General features: G+C 38.7%; 1 protein-coding gene and 4 non-coding genes across 5 annotated transcripts; 3 read left to right on the forward strand and 2 right to left on the reverse strand.

Annotated features, from left to right (window-relative positions):
* Positions 1-1,603: 1,603 nt before the first annotated feature.
* Positions 1,604-27,215, reverse strand: stimate (STIM activating enhance). The gene is made up of 10 exons (XM_041782541.1): positions 26,147-27,215; positions 23,204-23,252; positions 23,008-23,103; positions 20,520-20,641; positions 20,176-20,288; positions 13,588-13,665; positions 13,234-13,377; positions 8,424-8,531; positions 4,026-4,149; positions 1,604-2,005 (listed from the first exon to the last, which is right to left on the reverse strand). The coding sequence occupies exons 1-10, from the start codon at positions 26,370-26,372 to the stop codon at positions 1,890-1,892; spliced, it is 1,176 nt and encodes a 391-aa protein (XP_041638475.1). The 5' UTR covers positions 26,373-27,215; the 3' UTR covers positions 1,604-1,889.
* trnae-cuc lies at positions 3,352-3,423 on the forward strand. Its single transcript has one exon. It is a non-coding gene; the product is annotated as a tRNA-Glu (tRNA).
* Positions 6,561-6,632, forward strand: trnae-cuc. Its single transcript has one exon. It is a non-coding gene; the product is annotated as a tRNA-Glu (tRNA).
* trnar-acg lies at positions 9,693-9,765 on the reverse strand. The gene has a single exon. It is a non-coding gene; the product is annotated as a tRNA-Arg (tRNA).
* trnae-cuc lies at positions 16,784-16,855 on the forward strand. The gene has a single exon. It is a non-coding gene; the product is annotated as a tRNA-Glu (tRNA).
* Positions 27,216-27,223: the final 8 nt, after the last annotated feature.

A 27,223-nucleotide genomic window follows, 5' to 3' on the forward strand; every position in this document is an offset into this window, starting at 1 on the left:
CAATTCTGTGAAGAAGAGTGGGTCAAAATTCCTCCATAGCGATGAGAAAGAGTCATCACCAGTTATCGCAAACACTTGATTTCAGTTATTGCTGCCAAGGGTGGCACAACCAGTTATTAGCTTTAGGGGCGTAAATACTTTTTCACATAGGGTCAGATCTGTTTGGATTATTTTTTCCCTCAATAAACAAAATCATCATTTAGAAACTGAATTTTCTATTTACTTGGGTCGTCTTTGTGGGATATTAAAGTTGGTTTGATGGTCCGAAACATTTAAGTGTGAAGAATATGCAAAAAAACAAAAAACAAAAAAAAAAAAAAACAAGAATCAGAAAGGGGCAAATACTAAGTAGTATTAAAATGTGCAAGGATGTTGGCAGATTTACGTGAGGTAGATACGACAATTTGAGATATTTCACGTTAGTACAAATGTCCATATGAGGTGACGTATTTTACCACAGGGAGCCTTCTTACAGTATGAGACAGAGCAGGAAATGTTACATTGAGTTAAGTTCTGAATAAAATAGGAGATGATAATGTAACTTGTGGTTATTAACCTTATAACTATAAAGTAAACATCCACATGATGCTCCTTAGTATGGACCAGACAGTCCAAACGTTGTTTGGCCAACACTATCAACTCCTCTACACACAAAACACTACTCTGAGACAAACTATCTAACTGTAAAATATGACACCATGCATGAGAGATCTCTTCAGGGGTCTGTAGTAACAGTCACTTGTTACTGTCGTAGCTGTTGTTAACTGTGGTGGTGGCTTTACCCCGACTCAACAACAGCTATCAGCTAAAAGAAGCCTTCTCTTTCATATCTCCTGTCATCAGTTTCATTATTAGTAGGCTAATCTCCTCTTCACTGATAGTCTATCATCTCAAAAGACAATGTGCTAAATTGGAGTGACTGAGCAGATACAATCAGCTCAGTCTATCTTGAAACATGGCTGTGTGAAGAAATGTTTGCCTTAATCTATCATGCTCCATGGTTGAAATCCAAGAATACATGGGTGCAAAACAGTATGGACTCCTCTCGAAATACTCAGTCAACCTTCTAAAATAAATTGGAAGGATGTAATAAATACACAGCTTGAGCCTGTTCTGCAAAAAATAATGAAGGGCAAAAGTGTTTATCTTCAAATGCTGGATAAAAAAAGTATACTCAGTGGCAAAAGCCTAAAAGGGGTATTCTGGCATTTTTAAAAGTAACCCTGCATAATCAGATCTTATTCGTGATGCAAAATTACCCAAAACTTGTTTTAAAAATTTGTAGCATACTTGTTGACACCATTGCACACATAAACATTACATGCACGCAGCCGAGGGTTTGTGCTTTAAAGCTGTAGTGTTGTTGTGAACATGTGTTAGCCGCTGTGACTGTGCTGTTAATTGACAGTCTTCTAGTTTTCTTGGTGAGGTTACAATCCAAAAACACTGTTTACCAGCATACGGCCAGGTGTTTTAAACCTAAATATGGTCCACAGCAAGAGGCCCATTTTGTATGAACTGACAAATGACAACAGTTGACAACAATGGAAATTAATTTGTTTATTCAAAAAAATTGTACAAAAAACAGAAAACCATCAATTGACTAAATAATCTTTGACTATACAGACACATAATTGTCTCGGTTTATTTGGATTGTAACAGCCACATAATCCTAAAATAAACCATAATTCAGTTATGACTGACAGTGCAATTTGTTTAGCCCACTAACTACTGACAAAGCACTGATGTCACAGTGCTGCTACAAAACTAGCTCACTTATCTCTATTACACATTACTTCTTAAAAAACATTTTTGTAATCCATATTATGCAGATTCAGCTCTTACTGAGACACATCAAGACTTCTGTGTTGCTTCTTTCTTTGGCTTGCCTACTTGCTGAACACACTGGCACCAGGAGCTTTAGGAGGAGCAGGATGGCTCAGGGCCGTCTCTGCCCCCGTCCTCACTCCGCTGAACACAGACGGAGCTGTTTTGCCCATACGCTCTGAACACAAAAAAGAAACACATATTTACCATTAGGGAAAGGATGCTCAAAACCAGGTGACTGCATTTCTGAAGAATTGAGGGACTCCCCTGAGGTGTTTCAAAATGAACTCAATAGGAAAACATAAGACAGGAAGAACAATCCCTATCGAGATCGTGTGGCATATGGCAGCCTACATGTGTCTGAGGAGGGCAAATGCTATACTGGATTGTCCATATCAGAGCAATCAGTGTTTTTTTTTCTAATGTCGTCATTTTAGATCTCCTGTGAGGAAGACTGAAAGACTCCAGGTCCCATTTAACTTCAGTGCAATTCATTTACTAGTGGTCATGAGCGCTTAGGTTGCTCTTCTTCTTGCGCTATTATTGCTCATAATGCTCATAATGCTTCACATTGCACTTTGCATCACTCGGTAGTAATTTTCCATTTCACTTTGAGCTCTGAACTGATTTTTTATTGTTGATTTTGTGTATGTTGTTTTTTTATATTGTGTTATTCTTATTATGACTGACTTGTATATGTTGTCTTTTTGTATGCTATGCTGAAAAACTCATTCCCCCTGGGGGACAAAAAAAAAAAAGAGAATCTGACTCTGAATCATGCTTATTTTAATGCTCTTGTCATCATAAATCCAGTATACAACACACTCAGCTGGCTCTAGTCTGATTACCTGTTAAAAATAGAAAAAAAAAATATGGCTTTAAAAGTGGATTCTTGCAACACAGATTAAATATTCTAGGGTAAACATTTGTATGGGTTGGTGAAGTGAAGTTTGGCCTTACAGTTTCTTCTGCCAAATACATAGTGGGTGGGAGTAAACAAAGACAGCAGGTGAAAGTTTCTGTAAGCAAGAGCAACACTACAAAAAAATTGCAGCTGCAGGTTTTTTTTTAATGTATCTCAGCCATTAGAAGTGGGAAACAAATAAATCACAAAGTTGTGTGACCACAACAGTTGCGTGTACACCCCTGACAAGAAAAATCCAGCAACATAATTAGCATTGTCATCATAAAACGCATTATAGCACTGTCTTTAGGTGTTACCTATATGTAACTTTATGTTACTATTTATAAAACAATAGCTTACAGAAATTTAAAAAAATGTCTCTGACCTTGCAATTTTGTATCAGACCTAGTAAATTTATTTCAAGTTTTGTAAAGGTGTTTTAGAATCTGGCTTTATGTAAATTTGCTTTATGAATTGTGAATTTGTTTATCATTTGTAAAAGTGTTTTGCTAATGTACATCTATTTTATAAAATGTTCAAATATATAGTTGATATAAAACAAAACTCAATCATTCGGCTGTTGTAATTGAATCATGTAAATCGTAAAGTGTCAGTAGCTTTCCCTGGTGGTCTAGTGGTTAGGATTCGGCGCTCTCACCGCCGCGGCCCGGGTTCGATTCCCGGTCAGGGAACACCTTTTCGTGTCGTAGCAGCCGAAAAACCTGAGATGCGATACAAAACCCCGCCAGTGACCTGCTGACTTTAGCTTAAACATACAGCACGAAAGGGTAAACAGTTAAGCCCCACAACAGTGACCTAAACAGAAACATGAACCACACTGTAATTCTGACACACACAAGTAGCCTGTCGTTTGGAGGGATTGCTTAAGCTAAGATCATTTCAGTAGGCCTTTTCATGAAAATTAACCCATTAACTCAATTCAGTTTTCCTTAGATACAAAATTATTTTTTCATTATATTTAATACCATTTATTTATGTGCACATTTCCCTGTCTGTTATTGTTGTCGTTAGTAAAGTCAAAAGTGCATGAAGAACACCCCGTCCCCCCAGTCTCATATATTCAAGTTGTTTTTTTAGATTGTTGGGTTTAACATATTTAATGTTTTTAAATCTACATGCCAAGCAGGAGAAAAAATATATTTTTTTCAATCCAGAAAGGGTTTGTTTGTAATAAGGTGGATGAAGTGAAAGCAAACTTCACATCTGTTTGACATTTTACACACTTTGCTTGTGTTTCAGTGTCAGAGGAAACATTAATAAAGCTTTTACTCACCACACTCCACCATGACCTCATAGGTCTTACTCTTGACTTCGCCCTTCAGTCCCAGTTTACTGCGGGCCCCTTTCAGGTCCTCCTCCTTCATTGGGGGACGCTTCTTCTTCTTTACCTCGCCTGGCTGTAATAAAGCACAGTGGACAAGGATGTATATGAATGTTAGGGGTGAAAAGCAGGGAAATAAAAACTCTTAGCACTGTGTTAAATCCCTGTAAATAACCAAACAGCATATTTAGGCGGATGTAACCTACCTGTGACATGACTATTGAAGTTTGTGTCTTTAACCCACAAACACGTCCGGTCTGATCAGTTCTTGTTGTTTGTCTTTGTGTCCCAGCAAGTGTGGCGTTATATATAGTCCTGATCAAGACCCAGTGAGTCAGTCAGACCCCTACCCTCTGTTCCACTCTGCCTGTTGTCAGTGTGTATTATTAGGTGTGACGTTAGGGGTGGTACAGCTGGAATGGGTCTCTCATCTTTTACTATTAGCTTACAGGCCAACAGCTGATAATTCCAGCAGAAGTGTGTCTTTTGCCGAGGCTGGTAGAGATACCCTCCCTTATAAATGTTGGCGTGGGACCTGGCCTTGAATGAGGAATCGAGAGTGTCTGTCACCTGGCATCACTTCCTCCAGTGGTGAGTGCAAACGTGATTTAGGTCTAGTAGAGTTTCTCTTTTGGGTGTTGTAAAAGCATTTCCAGACAGTGAATACATGACACAACAGAATGAGTTCTGATTGAAGAGCTAAAGACTGACATGCCATCCAGCCTGAGATACAGTAAAGTAATTGGTGCTTTGATACAAAAGCAACAGGGAGTTTTGGGGTCAAGTCAGACAACATAAACCCAAAAAGGTGACTACTGGTAGTTTAGGATACATCCAAGAAGTCCTAAATTTACAGCACTGATCACAGTACTAGAATATCCAATAAGAACAAGAAAAAAAACAAACAAAAAACAAACAAACAAAAAAACAGATTAACAGGTTATGAGTTCAAATGAAGCACAACTTAAACTCTTATTAATTACATGTCCTAAACCACTCTTAAGATGACCAAAGTAGTCTACACAAAAACAGTACAAATGACAGTCATACAGGAGGTACTTGATAATATGCTGGTCTTATTTATGCAAGCCTATGACATCCATTTCAGGATGTCTTGATGTCACATTTTGTTTTTACTCATTGAAGTTATCCAGATGGCACAGTATAGACCTATTTTGGGCTTAGACAAGTCATCAGACTGAAGTGGAAAGTAGTCATCAGATTGTAAATTGAGGTGTTAAATGTGTGATGTTGGATAAACTGACTCATTAGGCTACTTTAAATGACAAGCTTATCCATAGCTATCACTTAGACTACCATTAGACTTTAATACAGGGATACAGGGGCCGGATATGGCATGTGGTTCATTTTTGGTTGATCCACAGCAGATTTGAAAAAAATAAAAGCAAATATGCCCTAGATTAGAACATAACACTTGCGTGTATTGTGCTTCTTAGTTTCAGCACAAGGCGGGGCTATAATTCTGCAAACAAACATTTTGACAATAAGAATTCATGGATTTTTATGATTAATTTGTGCTATTTTTTTAACATTTCCAGATTAATCATGATTATTAACACGTTAACAGCCCTACTTGATTTAAAATGTCCTGATTGATTACAACAGCAAATAGTAACAAAAGGGACAAAGCCAGCTCAGGTCAACCAGGGGCCCCTGAAATCTGACTGACATCCCCAAAACACTTAAAATAGTTGGCCATTTGCCTTGTCGGCCATTAGCTAGCCATTTGAGCATACTCAGTCATTAAAAATGTCTTGACCAATATTAGATTGGTTTTACTTTAACCTTGGGGTGTTGTATATGAAAGTGGCCCCACCAGCCTTATATATTTCCGTTTGTGGCTGGGGACACCCCTGCTTTAATAGGTACAGCTGAATTAAAAACAGGAAAAACAAGCATCCCCCTCTTCATGTGTTATTGTGCTGGTTACTGTTTCACAATATGATTGTACATGTGCTAATTAGGTCCCTAAAAATTCAGGCTGTTGTTTATGAGCACAGCATGTTTATGAGTGTATGCTTACCTTTTCTGGCTGGTTAAGTATCACTCTTTGGATATCAACGACCAGTTCTTTGAGCTTCATCAGTGGCTTTTCGATGACACAAGGGAGAAAGACAAACAAAACATGCTGCTGAGTCATGCTTGGAAAATTGGCGTTTGTGTTTCAACTGATTAAAGTAAATGAGTCAAGATGAAGCTTAAGCCTAAAATCATATATTTTCTAAGGCAGATAAAAACATAAAGCTTGCTTAGTTATTATTCTAATCTATAACTGGTCGCTCAATCATGACCGAGACTCCAAACGGCAACCACAGCTTTCAAAAGCGCTTAAGATGATGTTGAAAGAAATGTATTTAATAAACATTCTATTCAAAAGAAAAGAGCATTAATAAATTTCTCCATAATCAAACTACGACTTATCTGAGACCTTATTGATAATTGCATGTTAGGGAAGCGACGTCATAATCCCTGGTGGTCTAGTGGTTAGGATTCGGCGCTCTCACCGCCGCGGCCCGGGTTCGATTCCCGGTCAGGGAACATGAATTTTCTTTTTTTTTTTTTTTTTTTGTGTGCTTTTCATGGAAGACGTCGTTCAGAAACAATTACATCACACGTGCTATTGTATCACATCCTTTATTGGAAAAGCGTTCATAATTTATTTCCATCACTTGTAATCATCTAGTAGTTTAACTTTGCAAAATACTAAAAGCCCTCTTTGTCCTGGATGAGCTGAGTTTTAACAGAAGGTCTGAGGCCAAATATACTTCCCTCCCTTAAAATGCGCAGTCATTTATTCCCTGCTTACATGCCAAAAACATCATCATAAATTCATCACCAGGTCCATAATCAACAGTCACAGTTTGTGTCACTCCCCACTTACTCTGAAGAGGACCTACAGTCTCAACAAATGATCATACTTAGATGCACACCTCTATCACACGACAGCACATACATGTGTGCTGTTCACACACGCACACACAGACACGCTCACACTTTTACCTAACCATCTGGTCCACAGTCACTTAACAGTTTAGAGGTCTATGCATGTCACATTCTTAACATCAGAGCCGGCTGAATGCTGCTTCATGGCTGAAATTCTGGAGCTCTGGGAAAAAGATATCAAAAAAACATAATGAACCCAGTGAAACAAACACCTGCTGGTAATTCAACTCAGGCACGTTATTTTAACAAAAATTATTAATACACAAACACAAAAAGGAAAGACAAAAGTAGTGATAAATGAGAAATTGTGCAAGAAATGGTTCTCATATCTACTCTCCTCTTGGACTAAAGGAGTAAAGAACACTTTTGGAACAAGCATAGTCACCTTTTTGGCCCGAAAACAACACTCAAAACTTAAATAAAAAAATCTAACAACATAAATCAAGACAGAAAACAATAACGGAAAGAACACAGTCTGAAGACCTCGGTAAACCATTACAAAGAAACTGAAGTCTTATATCAACAGAGACAACCCTGGCTGAGCTGCAATCAGAGGTTGAAGCAGTGCGATTTTGCAGTCCTACAGGTTTGAACGTTGTCACCACTGCCAGAAGATAAAAATGGAAGGTTGCAGCAAGCATTACTGTGCTCCCATAGACATGAGTAACATCACATACAAGATATGCAGTAGAAACGTGTAACTGTGCTGGAAAGTGTTGAGAGTTGAATCAACCCTGATGTAATGCTCTAAATTTTAGGCGTGTCCGACTGAACACACCCTTACAAACACGTACACACGTCTACTTCTAAAAGAGGAAACAAAGGAAAAGTTCACATGGAACCTAAAGTGGGGATACAATCACTTCAAAAAGACATTAGGAGTAACTGACCTAACTGACTCCTTGAACTGTTTTTTTGTTTGCATGTTTGGTACAGGTGTGGCCGGTGCACCCACACTGCCCAGTCCAAACCATATTAAACCAGTGTTAGGGTTCTCCTATTACACGTGCATAAGTATTTAAGAATATTATGTTTGATATTGGTAGGACTAGATTTCCTATTGTCTTTGAACACAACATTAGCCTCAGGAGTGCCATGTTGATATCCAACGGTGATCGAAGTACCTGGTGAACTGCAACAAAAAGAAAAAAAGACAAAAATCTCCCAGTGTGTTACATAAAATGTCAGGCTGGATACAGTTCAAGCAGGAGTCCTCCAGGAGTCAGAAGTAAAGGGAATTTAATAAGAGTTTGCTTTTCTGTCTCCAAGCAGCATCCTTAGTTTGATAGACAGAATCTGTGGAGGTACGGGGAACATGTGCTGGTCTGTGACAAGCTACCAGAGGAAGTTTAGTTGTAGCAGTTAAGCTAGGCACACAGGTCAAACAGGGATCCCCATTCGAAGCTTCTTCTTCTTTACTGTCTTCAGGCCAGTGAGTCGACGAACGTCGTCCTCATCAGACTCGTCCATTTCATCATCTGCTGAGAAAAGGATCTGAAAACAGTCCAGAGGAATAGACATATTAGGCTGTTCTAGATGATTAGAAGGCAGGCTCATGGTTCAACTGTCAGGAATTTTCTCTCTCTCTTTACATACAAAAAATAGATAACTGAGTTTTAAACAATACACTTGGCACTGCCCACATACTCTGACATGTCTGTTTTGTTGGGGTGGATGTTAAAAAATCAGCCCACTAGAGGTCGCTGTCTCTCACAGACCTCCACAACTCTGTGGCTATTCTGTTGTTGTCTCTTTGTTCAAGGGTGAGCTAACATCATAAATATGTTTGTAGTAGGACTGACAACTTTCATTCGACTGGTCAGATGGTTGGTAGAGTTGGGCTACATGCACAACACTGCCCCATGGTTACAGGCTGTATTGCAATGTTGGCTCCATATTTGGAAGATTTGAGAGAATGGGCAGTAAATATGGACAAAATAAATGCAAAGTACGGACAGAAACCTCTGTCTGTGTTCATATGCTTTATAAACACTGAGCATAACTGAGCCTTAAGTTAAACTTTTCAGCACTGTTGTTACTGGTAGTTTTTATTTTCAGCAATAATATTTTCTTTTGCAGCAAAATTACAGAACAAGACAGACCTTAAACAAAACATCTAAGTATGAAACAAGACCGGCTTAAAACCTAGTGGCTGACCGCAACTATCTAGGATGCCTGGTTAAATGTTGGACAGACTGTTTCATATATCGAGTGCATGGATGTAGGATGTGGACCTTAATTAACCAAATTTATTGCATTAATGCTGATAGCCCTAATTATCTTTTAACCTATGAAATCTAGCTGCTGTGATGCAGCGGCTGACAACTGTGGAGCAAATAACTGTCTAGTAAATCACAGATTCTCCCAGCGTAAACTATACAAAAACTGCTATTCTGCGGGGTCTAATCCTCAGATTAAAAATAATCATACAATAAAACACAAAATACAGTTAACACTTATTTAAATATGAAGGCTGATGGTCACAGTTGTGCATTTTTTTTTTTAGGTAAAACTACCCCTTGTTCAGTCAGTCTGTAAAAATAACATGATTGTTTATTTTGATCTACAGCTGACAGAGTGGTAATCAGTGATTTTCTACATCCAGTAATACTGCAGTACAACACACTGTACTCAGTAAAACCTGAAAAGGAGACACGAGCCAGCCAGGAGTCGAACCTAGAATCTTCTGATCCGTAGTCAGACGCGTTATCCATTGCGCCACTGGCCCGCTGTGAAACCTCTCTGCAGCTGAGTCTATTATGTCTTTGAGCACAGCTCAGCCCATCCCCCACAGCTCAGCGCTCCGCTGCACGCATGCGCTGAGGCAAGCTGCAGCCTGCTGGCAGAAAGTGAAACCAACCATGAAGCTGGCTTTTGTCTGCAATGCTTTGACTATTCAAATGTTAAAATTCCCTGAAAAGCAGCTTTATTTGAAGAGATCTAAAAACTTCTCAACGTGCAGCCAGCTCTCTGACAGGAGAACCAACTAGTGCTCACAACCGAATGATCACCGCTGTCCTGAACTGATTCAACATGAAGCTAGTATATTCTGTCCCCCACCCGTGTGGAAAGTTTGCAGAAATTTACAGTTCTCTAGTAAATGGGTGACTGATGTAACACAAATCATAGGTACAGCCTAAATCCTTAGAAACTGGATTACAGGAGATTTACACAGAAAATGTGGGGAAGGGGGAGAAGCTGCACAGATGAGTTTTAGTGCTTTTTCTGGTAACAAAAAAAGCTGTTTTAAAATTGTCTGAACAAATAAGAAGAACAGCAAATATAGAAAGTGACAGGTCCACTTTTCAAGGTCAGGCTAAGTGAACAGGTGATCAGCTCAATGGATGGACAAACAGCAGTATGAAGAAGCCAGCAACCTGAAGGCAACACTAACATCTTTAGTTTTCCAGTCATTTATGTGACTGCAGCAGTTTGCCCCTCTTGAAAAACAGACAAGCTGCCAAAACCCAAACCGGCATATCTGATTATTTCCTTTTATTTCTGTCTTGCCAGAACTTCTCCTCTCTGTTTTATTATTCCTCTGCAGAAAGGCCAAAATCCCATGTGATCAGCTATTTTTGCAGTGAAAATAAGGGTGTGAGGAATGTTTCAGTTATAAATAAACATAACAAACAAATGAGGAGACAATCCATGACCAGCTGCTCCTGACTTTAATAGAAATATGACTGGATATTTCTGTACTTCCTACCAGTTTACAGAATAATTTTAATTGTTTTTTTTTAAATTTTAGAATTGACAATTACTTTCCACTTAAACAAACATCTATAAAAGTCTGTACCTTGTTTAGCAAAATGGCAGAAAACTGTGTCTGTATATTTTCATTGGCCTAATTTGAAATGTTATGCCATTTTTAATCAATTTTACTGCTTTAAGCCCACTTTTGCCACTTCTTTTTGTCACTTTTTGCCCATGTTTGACACTTTTAACCCCCTTTTTTAACCAGTTTTATCCTGATTTTCTGCATTTTTTCCCCTTGTTTTGCTTCTTATCACCCATTAAAGCTGCCTTTTGCCATTAAATGCCACTTTTCCCCTCATTTTTGCCACTCTTTGCAAAATTTTGCCCACTGTCCCACCTTGTTGCTGCTTTTTGTCTGCTTTTAGTCACTTTACACTCATCTGCTGCCATTTTTGTACCGCTTTTTGATCATTTTTTAAATAAACAAATAAATAAAGTTATTATTTTTGCCACCTGTAACTTATTTTTTTTTTTGCCAAATTTCACCACTTATATTGTGGCTCTTGCAAAGGTATTTTTCAACAATTTGTCTCTTTGGGTGACTAGGGTTGAGTAATACTGATGTATAGTTTTATACAAATATTCATAAAACCAGGCCTCTTGGCTATTTTATCCTGTTTCAGTTTATAATAAATAAGCATGGCATGAGAAGCCTACTCTAAATGTGTCATTTCAAATCTCTGCCACTAGATGTCACAGTTTCCTCATGGTTTGGTGCTCAGGAACCAGCACAGTCACAGGTCAGAGTTCAAATCCTGTCAAGCTCTTTCCATACATGCTTTCCTAAACTATATTCACAGATTGTGGTTAACTAATCAGAAAATATCTGTCTCTCATTTATACATGCACCTCACAACACTAAATTACCCTGTAGTTTGACTGTCAGGCAAGGGGGGCGGGGGAGGGGAAAATACTAGGAGGCCAGGATGGAAAATTCTGGGTGAAGTCTGTGTTTATTTTCAGTATTTGTTAGGTAACTGTAGGGCTTTACACACTCAGTGTGTATTTTAGGTGTATGTTTGAATGGTTAAAACTTCTGAACAGCTATATGTACAACATAAAAATTTACAGGCAAATGTTCAAATGCTCAAATCCCAAATGGCTGGGATTTGCTTCTTTTGCTGGATAAAAGTGAAACCAGAGAGATCAAAAGAGCAACAGCAAATGCAGCAAGGGCTGTTGCTAAAAAAAGGGTCATGTTTAAACAAGTGATTATAAAATAAGAGATTTTTTTCTAGGAGATGGGGGAAAGAAAATGTGTTTAGAATAAGCACAGTGATTCAGTTACTGCGGTTGCTGTACAAAAAAGACAATGTTTGAACAAATCTTGAGCCATTTTTGAATAAATAAGATTAAGTACAGAATAAGAAAAAACAGGACATTAATTAACAAAAAATAACCTGTTAGTAATAAATTGCTCACATGAAATAAAATGTAAGTCAGTGAGATGCATCTCTCAACCTTTGCCTGTTGTTGCAGCTTCAGAGAATTCCTGCATTTGCTTTTATTTGTTAGAAATTCAGGACAAACAGAACAAACTGTACGTTCTAAATGAAAGGTATAACACCATCAGATATCAGATCAGCATAATTATCTTTTCTGGACTCTTCTACTAACACCGCAGGGATCATGTTTAACAGCTGCCCCTGGTGGTCTAGCGGTTAGGATTTGGTACTCTCACTGCCATGGCCTGGGTTCGATTCCTGGTCATGAAACACCATTCTCTGTGGCAATTCATTGTCAGACACACCATAGTGGTTCAGACATTATGAGTGGCAATACTGAATGACATGTAAACAACAAACCAAATTACTGTAAGCTAGACGCCAAGGCTCTGGTGCTTTAAGCGGGTTTTCTGGAACATGGGTTGTAAAAACATTTTTCCTAGATTTCTGTAATGACTTCATGTGATGTGGGTGCATGACTACATAACAAGCTGCCAATCTGAACTGGATTTGAGGAATATGTGGCAGCCAATGAGAGACAAAAGATGTTCTTGAATAGTTTTAGTTTGTGGAGTCATCTTTATCAAAGTCATCTTTATCAAAGATTAAGGTTACTGTCTGTCAAGGGTTTGCACACAAGAAACGAGTTCCTGTAATTGTTGTTGTTGTTGGGCCGTTTGCCAGCAATGATGAAGTTCAAAAATAGCCCCAGATCACTTTAGCTTTCTGGACTTTTATTAATTACATATGTTTACATTTTACAATTCAAGGATAGTACGCTTTCACTTTAAGCAACACTTTCTGAATATTGGAGCTTCAACCACTGACTAATTCACCCTTCAGTTTTCAAAATTACCCTGTGCATTGACTTAACTCTTGTAGTAAAATAAATGAGAAGTAGATAAACAAATGTGACAAGATCTGACGTTTAGTGGTTGTTCCATTTTCAAACCATGTGTATCTCACAGCTGTGTAACAGCAGTGAATCTTACCTCCGACTCTGAGTCATCATGGGACATAGCTCGTCTGTAGCGCACCTTGCTGTTCCCCCGTGCGTCCTCCTCCCTCTCCTCTAGCTTTGCTTTTGTCCTGTGCTTCTTCATTAGAAAATTATCTACCACCCAGAACATAAGGGCCTGCAAGAAACACAAGAGACACAAGTTTATTTTCCATATGGAATCAAGAGATAGGATTCAACTTAAATCAAGGAGGTCTTTTTATTTTATATACATACAAAATACATGACTACGACATGTATGGACAAGGATGATTTATGAAAGACAGGATCTCACTGAATACATGAAATCAGGGGGCACAGAACAAACACAGAGTAACGGCAGACTTACGTTGACGAAGAACGGGACGATGAGCATAACGATGGCCAGTTCCAGGTCAGGATTCTGTATGGGGTTGAGGAGTGCCAGCTGTGACACACACAAACATATACAACACATAAACACAAGAACAAACATAAGCATACATGGGAGCGACACACACAGCACACCCTGTAGGCTAGAAGTTTCAAAGATGTTATGGGGAATCAACTTTTACAGGAAAAAGGGGACAATCTACCAGATATTTTCAAGCAACTTCAGAAACAGTAGTCATTTGTGCTCTCTTCATGTATATCAACTGAGTTTATAAAATAAACACTTGAGTCTTGATTATTTTTCAAAGTGATTTTTACATTACTGCCTGCAGAACTGACATTGCAAACACAATGTTCATTAAGTAATAAAAATTCCTTCAAGTTTCTCATCAAAGTGCAGCAATATTACCCAAAACCAAACCATATTCACTATCATTAGATAAACAGTGACCAAAATGTTTAAACACTGCACAGCACATTGGACAAATAAACAGCCTCTACAATAACGACAACAATTACATGAAACATTGTTCTGGTAACTATATGGCTATAATATCTCATATAGATGCATCTATTTGCTCCAGAAAAAATCACAGAACATGAAGAGACAAAAACTGGAGTACGCTGATGATGATGGTACAGCCTCAACTGTACATATAGACATACAGAGAAAAAAACGATATAGAGTAAAAAAATTATTTTATGATGAAAATAAGACAGCTGTTTAACCAGTTGATTACAAATACAAAAACCTGTTCTGAAAATATTCTTTAACCTTGACAAAAGATCATATTATTGGTACACCTCTGCTACATAACAATCCCTTGAGTCCTTTGTCCCTTCAACACCTAAATTAGCTTTCATATCCTTACACACAGTTTTTTAAGTAATGTCAAAATCGAAAGAACACGAGGTAATTTAATGGCATGTAAAAAAAAATTAGCCTTGTTATAATAAGAATGCTAAATTTGTTTGTTTCCTACTTGTTAACAAATGTAACTGAATTTGAATCATGCTAACCTAGCGTTAGCTTTCTGGCTAATAGCAGAGATTACACGTAATCTGCTTTAAGCGTGCCTTAAATGTAAATATGAATCTAATTCTCGTTCCTACTGTATGCGAACCTCATTCAACGTGAAACGTGTTCAGCATGATTTAATACCAGGTACTTGCCTTGTGGAAAAATACTTGCGTTGAGAAACCGTTATGTTGCTGCTATGAACAACTATCGTCAATTCTCAGGCAACAAGCTAGCTTAGTTTTAATGACTTTCAGTTTCCCTGTAAAGAGTGTGCGCAGTGCGCGTGCTACGGTAGCATCCATAATCCATCACAACATCTACACACTACATTTTATGAATATGAAGTAATTTATGATGTTTTGGTGTCAAAGATATCCCATGACAGAAATTGAAAAATAGGGCTTTAAAATTAAATTCAGCCCAGTTCAGAGAAGGTTAAATCTATTGTTATTATCCTACATGTACCCTTAACGTGCTATTAATACGGTACACATATGTTTTAGGATGCTACAACAATTAAATAAGTTGTAAATTGACTTGAGCCTACATGTCGCTTTTCGAGGTGTGTTAATATTCTGAGGCTTTTTACACAGCAGTTCACACGTACCCAGTCACACCCTGATGACAGAGGCTGCTATGTAAAGGGCCATTGATGCCAATTCCACTCATAAACACACACCGCAAGTGCAGCGGTGGGGGCAATCTGGGTTATTTTCCTGCCCAAGGACCAAGGGAGGAAAGTAAGTAGTTACATTAACTTAATTTACTGTAATCGAGCAGTTTTTGGGGTACTTGTACATTTTTGAGTACATTTTGAAATCAGTGCTTTTACTTCTACTTAAGTAAGTTTTAACTAAAGTAACTGTACTTTTACTTGAGTACATTACCCTTGTTAGTCAACTTATCTAAACGCTGCCCACTGCAATTTCAAATCTGGGGAGATGTTGACATGTGACTGCAAGAGCTCAGCATCGAATCTCTTCTGACTGAGAGAGGACTGACTCTACCAATGAGACACAGCTGATCAAAGCATGTATTTCAGCTCAGTCCTTGTTTCATCAAATGATCACACTTCAATAATAAGACATTTTGGAGCACACATTCTTTAAAAACTTCACAGATAACATTATGACTTAAACTGTTGATGCCAGATTAACCACAGTGAGCCATAAAAGCATATTACCTTTTCAAGAAGGGAAACTTTCAATGCCTGTTTAATCAAAGCAGGATCAGATTAGTTGTTAAAAGCACTACAGGATAAAATCCTCAAAGAAATAAGAGATTCTACTTTGTCCACAGGGGTCCAAAAATGAACACAAATGATTCTGAAGTACTTTATGTTTTAAATGGTCTATGAGCATTCAGTGAGATGCTCTAATTTAATCTGGCATCCCTCAAGGCCCAACCTAGGAACCTCTTTTATTTACATAATACATTCTGCTCCTTTGCTCTATTTTACAAAATTAACCACAATAAGAAGAACCAATTAATTTTATTGACAGAGAATTTCACAGACAGGTTTTTAGCACCGGTGCCTGCTCATTTAAAAGCCTCTTTATCTATCTGATGTTGAGGATCACAACGATAAGAACAACTTGTAGATTTATGTGTGGTGGGACATTGGTTAACTCTTATTGAAGGGCCCCAAGGTTGAAAAATTTAATGACAGTGCAACACTACAGGGATTGGGTGGTCGATGTCTTTTCTTCCCTGGGAAACCCATCCCTGGTGGTTTAGTGGTTAGGATTCAATGCCCTCATAATCGCAACCCAGGTTCAATTCCTGGTCAAGCAACATCATTTTTTCAGTGTATGAAAGGACTGGACACTAGACAATTTAGAGTTGCATGCAAGGTTCAAAACTGTTTTTGTAAAAAAAAACAAAAATTCTCTCATAGAATAAGCACAGCTCAAGTATTTAAAGACGTGACAACTAAGAAGACAGGGCACTACTCTTACTTCATTATTTCTTAAACAACCTTAGTGGTTTCACTTTGATGTTGAGGATCATGATAATAAGAACTACTTGTAGATTTTTGTGTGGTGGAAGATTAATTAACTTTTATAGCACGGTCCCAGTGTTAAAAAACATAAAGACAGTGCAACACTACAGGAATTCGTGAGAGAGTGCCTGTCATGCCTTGAGAGACACATCCCTGGTGGTCTAGTGGTTAGGATTCGGCGCTCTCACCGCCGCGGCCCGGGTTCGATTCCCGGTCAGGGAACACCTGTTTAGGTCAGTTTTACTTTACTGGATGGCAAACAGTGATGCATAAGCACACAATTTTTCTGTGTGACATGATACACATTCCTGCTAAAGCTGTCCCAGTTCCACTGATTTACAAGTGTAGGCAAAACATTCATGTGCCGACAAAGGCAGCACTTAGCAGAAAAGCATTGATGTAAACAATGTATGATTTTTTTATACTGAAAGAAATTGTTCTCCATTTGTTTACTGGGTAACAAAAAGAAGTGAATCAACTCCTTTGTTATTGCTTAAAAAATATCTGCAAGACACCATGTACCTTCCAGCTTAACACACAGTAAAAAGAAGTAGCTATTTAGACCATGACCATTAGCATGACCGTGACCATTTTAAACACTATATCACCTGCAGCTCCTGTATAATATTGCTTCAAGACCACTATCATTCGCTCTGTCTGTGTTAACAAAAAAAAGAGGAACATGTGTTCTTAGTGCTGTCCTGAATTGAGGACTGGATCAGCTGTAAAGCTTCCCTGTTCTCTGGGAAATAGAGTGGAACAAAGTCTGAACAAGTTAAAGCAGCTGTGAGGAACTTTTACTCTGTGTCAGCTTCACATACCCCCTGGACAAAGTAGTTCTCATCTCTCTGCTAATCTTTCTTGTACATGCATCCGTAGAACTGGCTACCATCCAGCCCGCTACATAACCCTGACAGGAAAAAGCAAAGGGAAGGATCTGCCCCTTTTTATGTCTAAGATACTGAACTGAACTAGATATGTTTATCTTCTAGCTTGTGGCAAAATTTGCTTTCGTAGATCATATTAGTACATTAGTGTTTAACTTAGAATTATTCTTAATGTTGCAAAATACTCACAGCAGTTTAAGGAAACATTTAAGTGATAAAACTATCATAAAACTGATCTAGTTTAATGCTCAAATATTCAGGCTGGTCTGCAGTTTCCAGTATCCCTCCCCCCTACACAATTCAGGTGAGAAATCATCTTTATTATAAAGATTAGTTATTCAATTGGTTGAAATTATTGTTCAAAATATTCATATTCATAAAACAGCGTCATTATTATTTTTTTCATAGAGTTCTGTCACCACACTCTCAGAGCCATGCTGAAAAAAAGATCTTTTTATGGGACCCTTTTTTGGGCTGTACAATAAATCAATTCTTTTGAGATTTTTTTGCCTTTAACTGATATGACAGCCAAAGAGAGGCAGGAAACATTGGGAGAGAAGGCAGGGAAGACATGCACCAAGCCTGGGAATTGATCCCACAACCAGTGTGTTGAGGACTGAAGCCTCACTTCATGGATGACTGTTCTACCAACTGAGCTAAACCGGCACCCAAGAAAAGGATTTTATCGATATCTTCAGTTTTTAGAAAATTAAGCTTCTGAAAATTGGAAATTGATATTTTTGTTTAATTCAATGCAATAACACTAAAAGATAAAACTACTGTCAGAAACTTAGTGTTAAGTTAATTCTGTTGAACCCTGTAATCAGAAAGATACATCTTTTATTCACACATCCTGTGAAAGTGAAAAACATCCTGCTGACCTTTTCATATCATTCACTCGGAATCTTTTCATAGATTTCAGAATAAAATACACTTTTGGTCTGAGTGTTTACATTTTCATCAGACTTGGATGAAACAACTAATCAAATACACAAAGACATAATCAATTTCCTGATGTTCTTGTTCGTTTTGTGGATCACAAAGAGACATCAGCATTAATTTCAGTCCGTTTCCTAGGCAGATGAAAAACTTTAGAGGCCGAGTATTCATGAAAACTTCATGAAACTAAAGTGTCCTTTAAAAGACAAGTTTACAGCTTACATTTTATTATTTAACCTCTAAAGGACAGTTCAGTTTACCCTTTGCTAAATGTTAAGTATAAAATAAAAGCAAAACTTTTTTTGATTCATCTCTTTTTTTATTTGCAGGTTTGTTTTTTTTTTAAACAGGACAGGAAATCGAATAAAATTGTGAATCAAGTTTGGGGTGGAAAAACCTGATATTCAATTTATTGGCCATATTGCCCAGCCCTAAGGGAAATTCTACAAATTTTGTCTTCTGATTAATCAAAGTTAGGTATACAGCAGTGGTGGGGCATCGGTACTTTTATTCCAAAGTGTTTCTTCTTTGTTTGTTGCAGTAGCATGCAAAGTTGCAAAGTTTCCTTTTGTTTCTACTTGTTGTAAATGATGTAAAAACACTGGATTAAAAGAGATATCAACGTATATGCGATCTTCATCTCCTTCCACAGCTTGTTCTCCGCCCAAAATTGTTGTTGTGAATTTCCACCAGATGCATGATGGAAATAGTCTCAAAAGGAATAGTATTCTAGTTTTATACTTAATAACCCCCAGTCTTTGCAAATCTTAGTCTGAGACTAAAAACTCAGTGACTTGCGGACAAATTGTCTTTAGATGTGAGAGGGTCTCAGATGTCAGTCTTTTTAGAGTCTTTTAAAGTTTTAGCAAAGTCCTCTGGTATAAGGCCAGCCTTAGTTAGGCAAAAACCTGTCAGATGTGAAGGACAAATAAAGAATCCTTTTTTTAACTCCAGATATTTGAATGACACACTATACAAATATACTGACAGCAGATAAATAACACTCCCTAAATAAAAGATAAGAAATACTTTGGATAAGAAATCACTTAAAAGTGTATTGGCATGACTTGGATATTGGAGGCCATATGTGATGCTGCTCATTTAAATTATGCATCAATGCACATATAGAGACTGAGCATGTCCATGAGCAAAGAATCCTTGTTGGGTTTTTTTTGCCAACTATAGCTTTAAAACATTCAGTGTTTCAATTGGCAGCTTTCATCAATAGCACAAATATAATATCCACTTGCATTTCCCTTTATGTACAAAGTATCGCAGGCTCCAAGGGACTCTAGTTTAGCTCAGTCAGGAAAGCAGGCACCCTGTTTACCCTGTTTGCTTATAGGAACCTGACCTGCAACCTTTTGGAGCATGTCATCCCCACTCTCTGTTCCCCACATTTCTTTTGTCTTTTCAGCTAACCTATCTAATACATCTAAAAAGCTTAAAAATAATGATCATAAATATTGACATCTTATTCAATTAAATGTATGACAATGCTCTCCATCTACAGCAGGACAGCATAGAACGCAAGACATGCACAAGAATGAGAAAAGACTCGTGTTGAGAAAGGTGCAGGCTACTTTCTTCTTTCTTAATATTTTTTTTAAATTAGGTTAAAATTTGCTACAAAGGCTTCTGTAACATTTTCAAATGTTAAGAATAAAAAAAACAGTTGTAACTAAATCAGGCAATTATTTCAAAGGCTTTTCTGACCTTCTTCCACTGTGGGATGAGGAGGACGAGCATGATAAGGACCTTCTCAAACATCATGATGAGGATGTAGAGGATACACTGGCCCAACCATGCCGCACACTGGACTGGCTCTCCTGGACAAACAAACACAGACAATGAGCGACTGATTACTCTTAAAATAAAACTGCTTAGGTATTCAGATATGTGACACAGATCAGTGTTAGTTTTCACTGCCTCAGTAAAACCCAAACTGTACTGATGGTGGAAAACAAACTCGTAATGTTAGAAATGACACTGCAGATTACTAAAGGCAGTTACTGCCCTCCATTGGACAACACAAGTCAACTCACACACAAAGTCCTCACCGTATTCTCCAAAACGCAGAGACTCCCACTGCCTCCACTCGACAATCGCACTGACTGCTCTCACTCCAGCATAGATGATCAGCATGCCCAGAGAAGCATCCAACAGGAAGTTAATGAGGTATCTGAGACACAGAGAAATAAGAGGATGTTATTTAAAACTACACTTAGTGTTTCCTTTCACTCACTTAGTTTACATGTAAGTAAGTTGAGCTACAGTTAGAGCTTAATTAGGCAATATAAATGGACTAATGTTCTTGTCCCAGCATAAATGTACAGCAGGAGAATCGATTAAATGACAGGAGCATGTCTGCCCCTTTCAGCTAGTTATTATGGAAATGCTTTCAGTTGACCTTGTTAACAAGTAGGCATGCTGTAAATTGGTTGAATATCAAATGGTGAAAATATAGACACATTTTAAAGCTCAGGAAGTTGCAGATGTTTATCTGTTACAACAGTGGTTCCCAAAGTGGGCTGTGTTGCCTCAATCAAGACAAAATATAGATCAAAGCTAGATACTGAAAATTAACTGAGAGTGGCGGTCTCACAGCTGCACCCAGGCCCCGAGAAGATCTGTAGCATAAAACAAGCTGACAGTAGTCATTGAAATTATTGCAGAACTTTAATTACAAATCCTTAAAATATGTTTACAAAGTTTTTATTTTCAGGGAATTGTTCATGTTTTAGAGAATTAGACTTTTAAAGCTCTGTTAAAGGCGATGTTTGTTGTTATCCATCCATTTCCTACACCGCTTATCCTGTAAGGGGTTGTGGGGGCTTGAGCCTGTCCCAGTTGTCATTGGACGAGAGGTGGGGTACACCCTGAACTGGTCGCCAGTCAATCACAGGGGTGACATATAGAGCCAGACAACCAGGCACACTCACATCCACACCTACGGCCAATTTAACCTAACAAGCATGTTTTTGGTGGTGGGAGGAAGCCGGAATACCTGGAGGGAACATGAAAACTCCACACAGAGAGGTCCTGATCAGTAGGTGAACCAGGAACCTTCTCGCTGTGAGGCACCAGCACTGACCCCTGCGCACCATGAAGGTTGTTGCTATTTCAACAAAAATGTAAGCTTGTGTGTTGGGGAAAATTTTAAAAAGAAGGAATTTATTGGCAAAAACTGTGTCTGAAAGTGTGTTTATGGCACATTTACATAATTTTACATGTTGATTTGTACGTTGAGGGAGGCCTGAAAACATCTTCATCTTCCAAAGGGGGGGCCCAGCAGAAAACCTTTGGAAACCACTGAGTTACAATGTCATTCTGCAGACACTTTTGCCCAAAGAAATGTGCATCTGAGAATAAGTACAACTTAAACAAAGATCTAGACGTGGGAAATAACATCAGTAAGTGCAACAAAGTGACTCAAGTCTGATCGGACACAGGGGCTGTCGTGTAGAGCTCGAGGCAATGCACATGATGTACAGAAATGTTTCCCCCTACTAAAATTATAAACATCAGTAACAAAGCAACAAGTCATCAAAATGAGACCTCTCATCATCATCAGTTAAATTGTCTTCATCAACAAATAATGACCAAAGTACCAAGTGCTGGGTCGTTCACAAAGAGCAAGGCCTAAAACCTTCAGGAGTAGAGTGGGACAGTGCAAGCTACCTTTCTTGGGAGACGCATTCTACCACTGAGGGCAACAACAGAAAGGAGTCTGAAAGAAAGGAACTCTGCTGATTAATTGGAGTAGGGTAATTCATTCTGCCATTAACTTAAAGCCAGTAAAGAGAGATGAACAGTGGAGTGACATGTGCAGTCTTAGGCTGGTTGAAGACCAGAAGTGCTGCTGCATTCTGGATCACCTGCAGAAGTTAAAATGTGCATGCAGGGGCCTGCCAGTAATTACATGCAGTAGTCAATGCATGAATCAGCGTGATATTTCAAGAGCCTGTCCCAGGAGCTGTGTTGCATGCTCTGTCAGGTAGGGTTTGATCAAATTGATTTTATGGAGGTTAAAGTAGCACGATCGAGCAATCAAGGTCTGAAAACAACTTATTAGTGCTCTCAGACAGACACAGTTCTCATACTGGCTCTGGCGCCGTTTTAGAGTCTCAGAACCTTGGTGCCTTCTGGCAAACCAGCCTGCATACACACCAGTTTAAGCAGAACCAAACTGGGAGAAGGTTACTCCGTGTTACTCAGGCAATTTCTTGAGTTTACTTTTGAGGGTTCGATCCAATTTTTTTCGGGTTGAAAGCACCAGCCAGTTCAAAATTATTATCAGGAACCAGCATGGTGCCCTGCCAGTCTGAAAGACCTTTATGAAACACTCAGGTTAGGCAATAACCTAAAAATGTGTAATCTGACATGCTACATGCATTTTAAAAGTCTAGTTTTAGGCCAGCTATAAAAATTATTCAATGTTTTCTTTCTGCATGTAAATGTGCTGATATTCACACAATTTCTTGGTAATCCATCACTAATATGCAGCATCAGAGGGGAGGAAAAGAGCTGAACAGAAGACTGACTCACAATGAGCAGGGATCCTCCTCTGTGAGGTCCGACAGGTAGACGTTAGCAAAGTGGATGAAAAGCATCCCGATGGCCTGTTTCGAGGTATCCAAGAACCTGCAGAGACAGGACAGCTGATATGTTCCCGAAACACTCCAGAGGGATTCATTTGATGCCTTTGCAGAGATATGAATTTAAGCTGGCTCAGCTGCCTTACCAGATCTTCCAGGGTCTCCTTTCATGTTTCGGCTCCCTGAAGCGTTTCACTGTGGAGGAATGAGTGAGCAACAAAGATGGTGAGATTTCAATACAGAACACTCACATGAACATAGAGGAAAACAGAAACGACCAAACAAGCACCTCTCCATTTTCATTTAGCCCAGTTATATCCTTTCAGTGAGCTGTAGTTTAAAAATAAGTTAGAATATTTTCTCCATAAAGATATAGCACTCTCCCTTTTTAGTCATAAAACATTACAAGAGTGCGCTCACAAAATAAACACCTCAAAAAGGCAAGAAGTGATAAAGATAAGAAATATAAATAACAAAAAGTCAGAATCTGTGTTTGAATGACTTAACAAGAACAAGATCAGCTAAGGCAACATGCTGGTTCAGGAGGAAGCAGATGTAGTAGTTAAAACTGTGAACTAAAACTTGTTCAAACGTGCTAAGGCCACATGAAGAAGCTGAGAATAATTAAATAGATAGCTTTATCTATCAGCTCATTGCTTAGTTGACAGGTAGCATTGCAAGTTTCATTTCAGCATGGCCAAAAGCAAAAAGTGGAACAGGTTCTAAACACCCTGTTAAAAAGTTGTGCCAAAGATTAAGCTGTTTGTGAACAATTAACCTGATTTACATAAATGATGACATTCCTGGCAAAATCTGATCCTCAGGAAACTAACATTAAAGTTGCATGTAAATGTGACTGTTTCTCTGAGGTGTCTAAGTTATGCTTCAAAGGGGTCATTTCTTCATTTAATTTGTGTTTAGAAGACATTAATGTGTTATGCATGAAAGCTACACATTGACTCCAGATACATGTCCAATACCAATAAAGCTCTTGCTGTTCTCTACAATAAGTGACTTGTTCCCACTGTCTTCTTTTGACACAGAGCAGTCTGAGAGCAGTCTTATCCTGATTTCAGTGATTTCACAGACTGTACATACATTTTCAAAGCTGTATAAACACATATGTTTACATAGCACATATCATACCCTTGTAAAACCTGTATAGTGCACAAACATTTTCCAAGCTTTATGTGTATTCATGGAGGCGAGTTATTCTGTGGGCTGTGACCTCAGTTTCTGCTCCGAGCTCAAGTGTGACTTCAGACTAAACACACCCTGCTTACAGCTGGGTGTGATGTGAATGCAGGCGTAGGCCTCGGCCTGCTCCTTCTGCCCAAAGAGCCGCCTCTAGCAGAAAAAAGCACTAAAATGCTGAACATTCCTCACTGCTTCGAGGCTGCTGGGACAAACAAAACAGAGGCTACTCTCATTAGGTCACACAGTCGTCCGTGCTGAGCCAGACACTGACTGAATGGAACCATGGCTTAACCTTTGCCAGTGTTTCCCATGTGTCTAAATTTGGCTGCACAAAAAACACCTCAGCCAGATATGTAAACAAACTTTAAAAGCTATTGTCCTTTTGATTTTCTCTTTCTATGGGACAGTTCCTCAGATAAGCCCTCTCAATTACCATAACTCTCCTGCACATATCTAAACTATATCCCCTTTTTCTGTTCTACTTTAAAAAAAATCAAATTATTATCTGCATCATATCGGTATCAGCAGATAATAGCTTATAATGTTAATTATTGGTATATTCAGATATTAACATTTCTGCTGATACATACAACTTAAATACTGGCTTTTAACATCAGCCTAGATTGGCTGTAAATCTCAGCTATATTTATGAATAAGACCGTGGCGTTATAGGCAGGACCAACAGACCTATGTCAGCTGTGTTTTTTCTTATATCATCTTCACTCCTTAAACTTTAGAGTGTGTTTAAGGACAGAAGTTTGTTTCTTTATTCAGCCTAAGGCTTTACAGTGTTTAATGACTAAAGTTTTAGGTCTGAGGAATGAGGAATGAATGATTATCGTCACCCGGTACTGACATGGTACTGCTAACAACAAATCTGATACCTACTGAACCGTATTGCTACACAGAAATCGATTCTCCATTTCGATATCCTGCCAACCCAAATGGAGGAAATATGTGTGATATATGTGTTAAGTTACACCAGTGTCCTTTTCTTATCCCATGTTCAACTGGCATCTTATAAAGATATTTCTGCAAATCATGTGTAATACCCAGACAGCTTTGATTCTCCCACTGACTTTCAACACATTTTTTCCCTCAAAAGTATTGATTCAGGCACCATTAAGGCATCAGCAGAGTATATAAAAAGTATCGATTTAACATCGGCATTAGAAAAACCCCGAGATATCAAAACGTATTTAGCTAAATATAGGTGTCGGCGCTGAAATTGTAAATATTAGCACATTTGATTTTATCAAAAATCCAATATTAAGCATCCCTGGTAGGACTGGGTTCAAAAACTCGATTCTCCGATTCAGATCTCATTTTTTAATGATCATATCATTCACGTAATCCAGAGATTGATCTTAATATCTAGGCCTACTCCATTTCCTGATAGCTCCTTGTCTGAGCAGTCTTGAACTTATGTCACTAATGCAGCTTGAAACTTGACCTGTATTTGCCCCAAACCTTGAATCTGAGTCTAGATTGCAGTAAATACAACGAGACAGATAAAGTGTTGCAAACTTATCTCTTAATTTTGAATTGGGGCTGCAAAAACATAAAACATAATTAAGGTAAACGGTCTTTTCCTACTATTTAAACCCTGTCTTTATGACTCTGTGTTTGCAAGGAAATTAACATGCAAGCTGCTATGGTTGAAAACCAACAATAACTTTAAGAAAAGAAGTCAATAGGTGTGCTGTTACTACAAACTGATGCACCTTCATTTGTATTTCTTTTTACAACTTTTTTTTGTCTAAGAGGTGAGTCTCCCAGCTGGGATCAATATCACATCTGATTAACCCTGTGTTGCTATTGGATAACTGTCTGGCTCCAGCTACAGCTAGGGTCAGATATCAGACACGCAGCAGACCTCTGGTCATACTCACACATTAGCGTGCTGAAAGCCATTACAGCCAGGAGACCTTGCAGGAAAATCCCAAATGAGTCCATCAAGGCGCCATTCTCGCACCCTCGGGTATCGGTATCTGGCGTCTTGCTGGAAGAAGCCGACGTGTTGGTGAAGGGCACAGCGGGCAGTCCTGCTCCTCCTGGACCCGCCAGTGTCATGTCTCCGAGCTGGGACGGCATGTTGACACCGCTAACAGCAGCCATCGGACAGAAGCAGAACAAGACAAACTAATAACGCCTTTAGCCGTGGGTTCTCACACGGACTTGTGCTCTTCTCTAGTCCTCCCCGGCAGTTATTGGTCAGCTAATCGATATGTTAAGCTGGACAGTCTTCAGTGAAGGATGGAGGCATCGTCTCTCCTGCAAACGTGAACTCATTCTCCTGCTTCAGGCATCCACACAGCCATTTCTGTTTTACCATACAGAAGTGAAGTGTTCGTGTAAGAGGGTTACAAGAAGTTTTATTAGCGTGCTGCGCAGCTGATCCGACTCGTCTGCACACTTTAAAGCCGGGCTGTAGAATTTAAAAAATCAATATCTGGCTAAGAAGGTCCGTGCAGGAGAAAAACATCTCTGGCTCGACCTGAAAGCTAACATTAATAATGAATATACCAGTTAAAAATGTGAAGGCTCCTCTAAAGCCAAAAAACAGTGTTCCTACTCATTTAGATAGCTTGTACAGTGCAGGCAAACCAGTGAGAAGTTAAATTCTTCCGACAGTCGGACGTTCACAGTTAAGCGATCCAGCGGCTGAGATGCTATTTACCTAGCTAGCACCCAAGCTAACTCGTCAGTAGATCAGGTTAATGCTGCGCTTAAAAAACTCAAAATTGCCCCTAACCGTTAAAAAGTGTCTGCAGTATTATGTCTCAATTATTAAGCACGTAAAGATGGCTCGTCCGTGCATTTAAAAATGTAGGAGAAGGAATTGCAGGTCACCGCTCTCGTTCATCCAGCTGCTTCCCTGCCCAGCAGTGCCCACTCATGTTGACAGACGCTGTGTCATGTGACCTGCGTAACAACGAACGGCATGCCGGGAAATGTATGACAATAAC

Source organism: Cheilinus undulatus, linkage group 3 (assembly GCF_018320785.1).
Source record: "Cheilinus undulatus linkage group 3, ASM1832078v1, whole genome shotgun sequence".
Lineage (NCBI taxonomy): Eukaryota > Metazoa > Chordata > Actinopteri > Labriformes > Labridae > Cheilinus > Cheilinus undulatus.

What these genes read in the sequence shown, in the direction of transcription:
- stimate (XM_041782541.1), bottom strand. Translation starts at nt 26,372, where the DNA reads ATGGCTGCTGTTAGCGGTGTCAACATGCCGTCCCAGCTCGGAGACATG. An exon ending in TCTGCGTTTTGGAGAATACG is followed by an intron (nt 20,289 to 20,519) that starts GTGAGGACTTTG and finishes TTGTTTGTCCAG; the next exon opens with GAGAGCCAGTCCAGTGTGCG. An exon ending in TCGTCCCGTTCTTCGTCAAC is followed by an intron (nt 13,378 to 13,587) that starts GTAAGTCTGCCG and finishes TGTTTCTTGCAG; the next exon opens with GCCCTTATGTTCTGGGTGGT.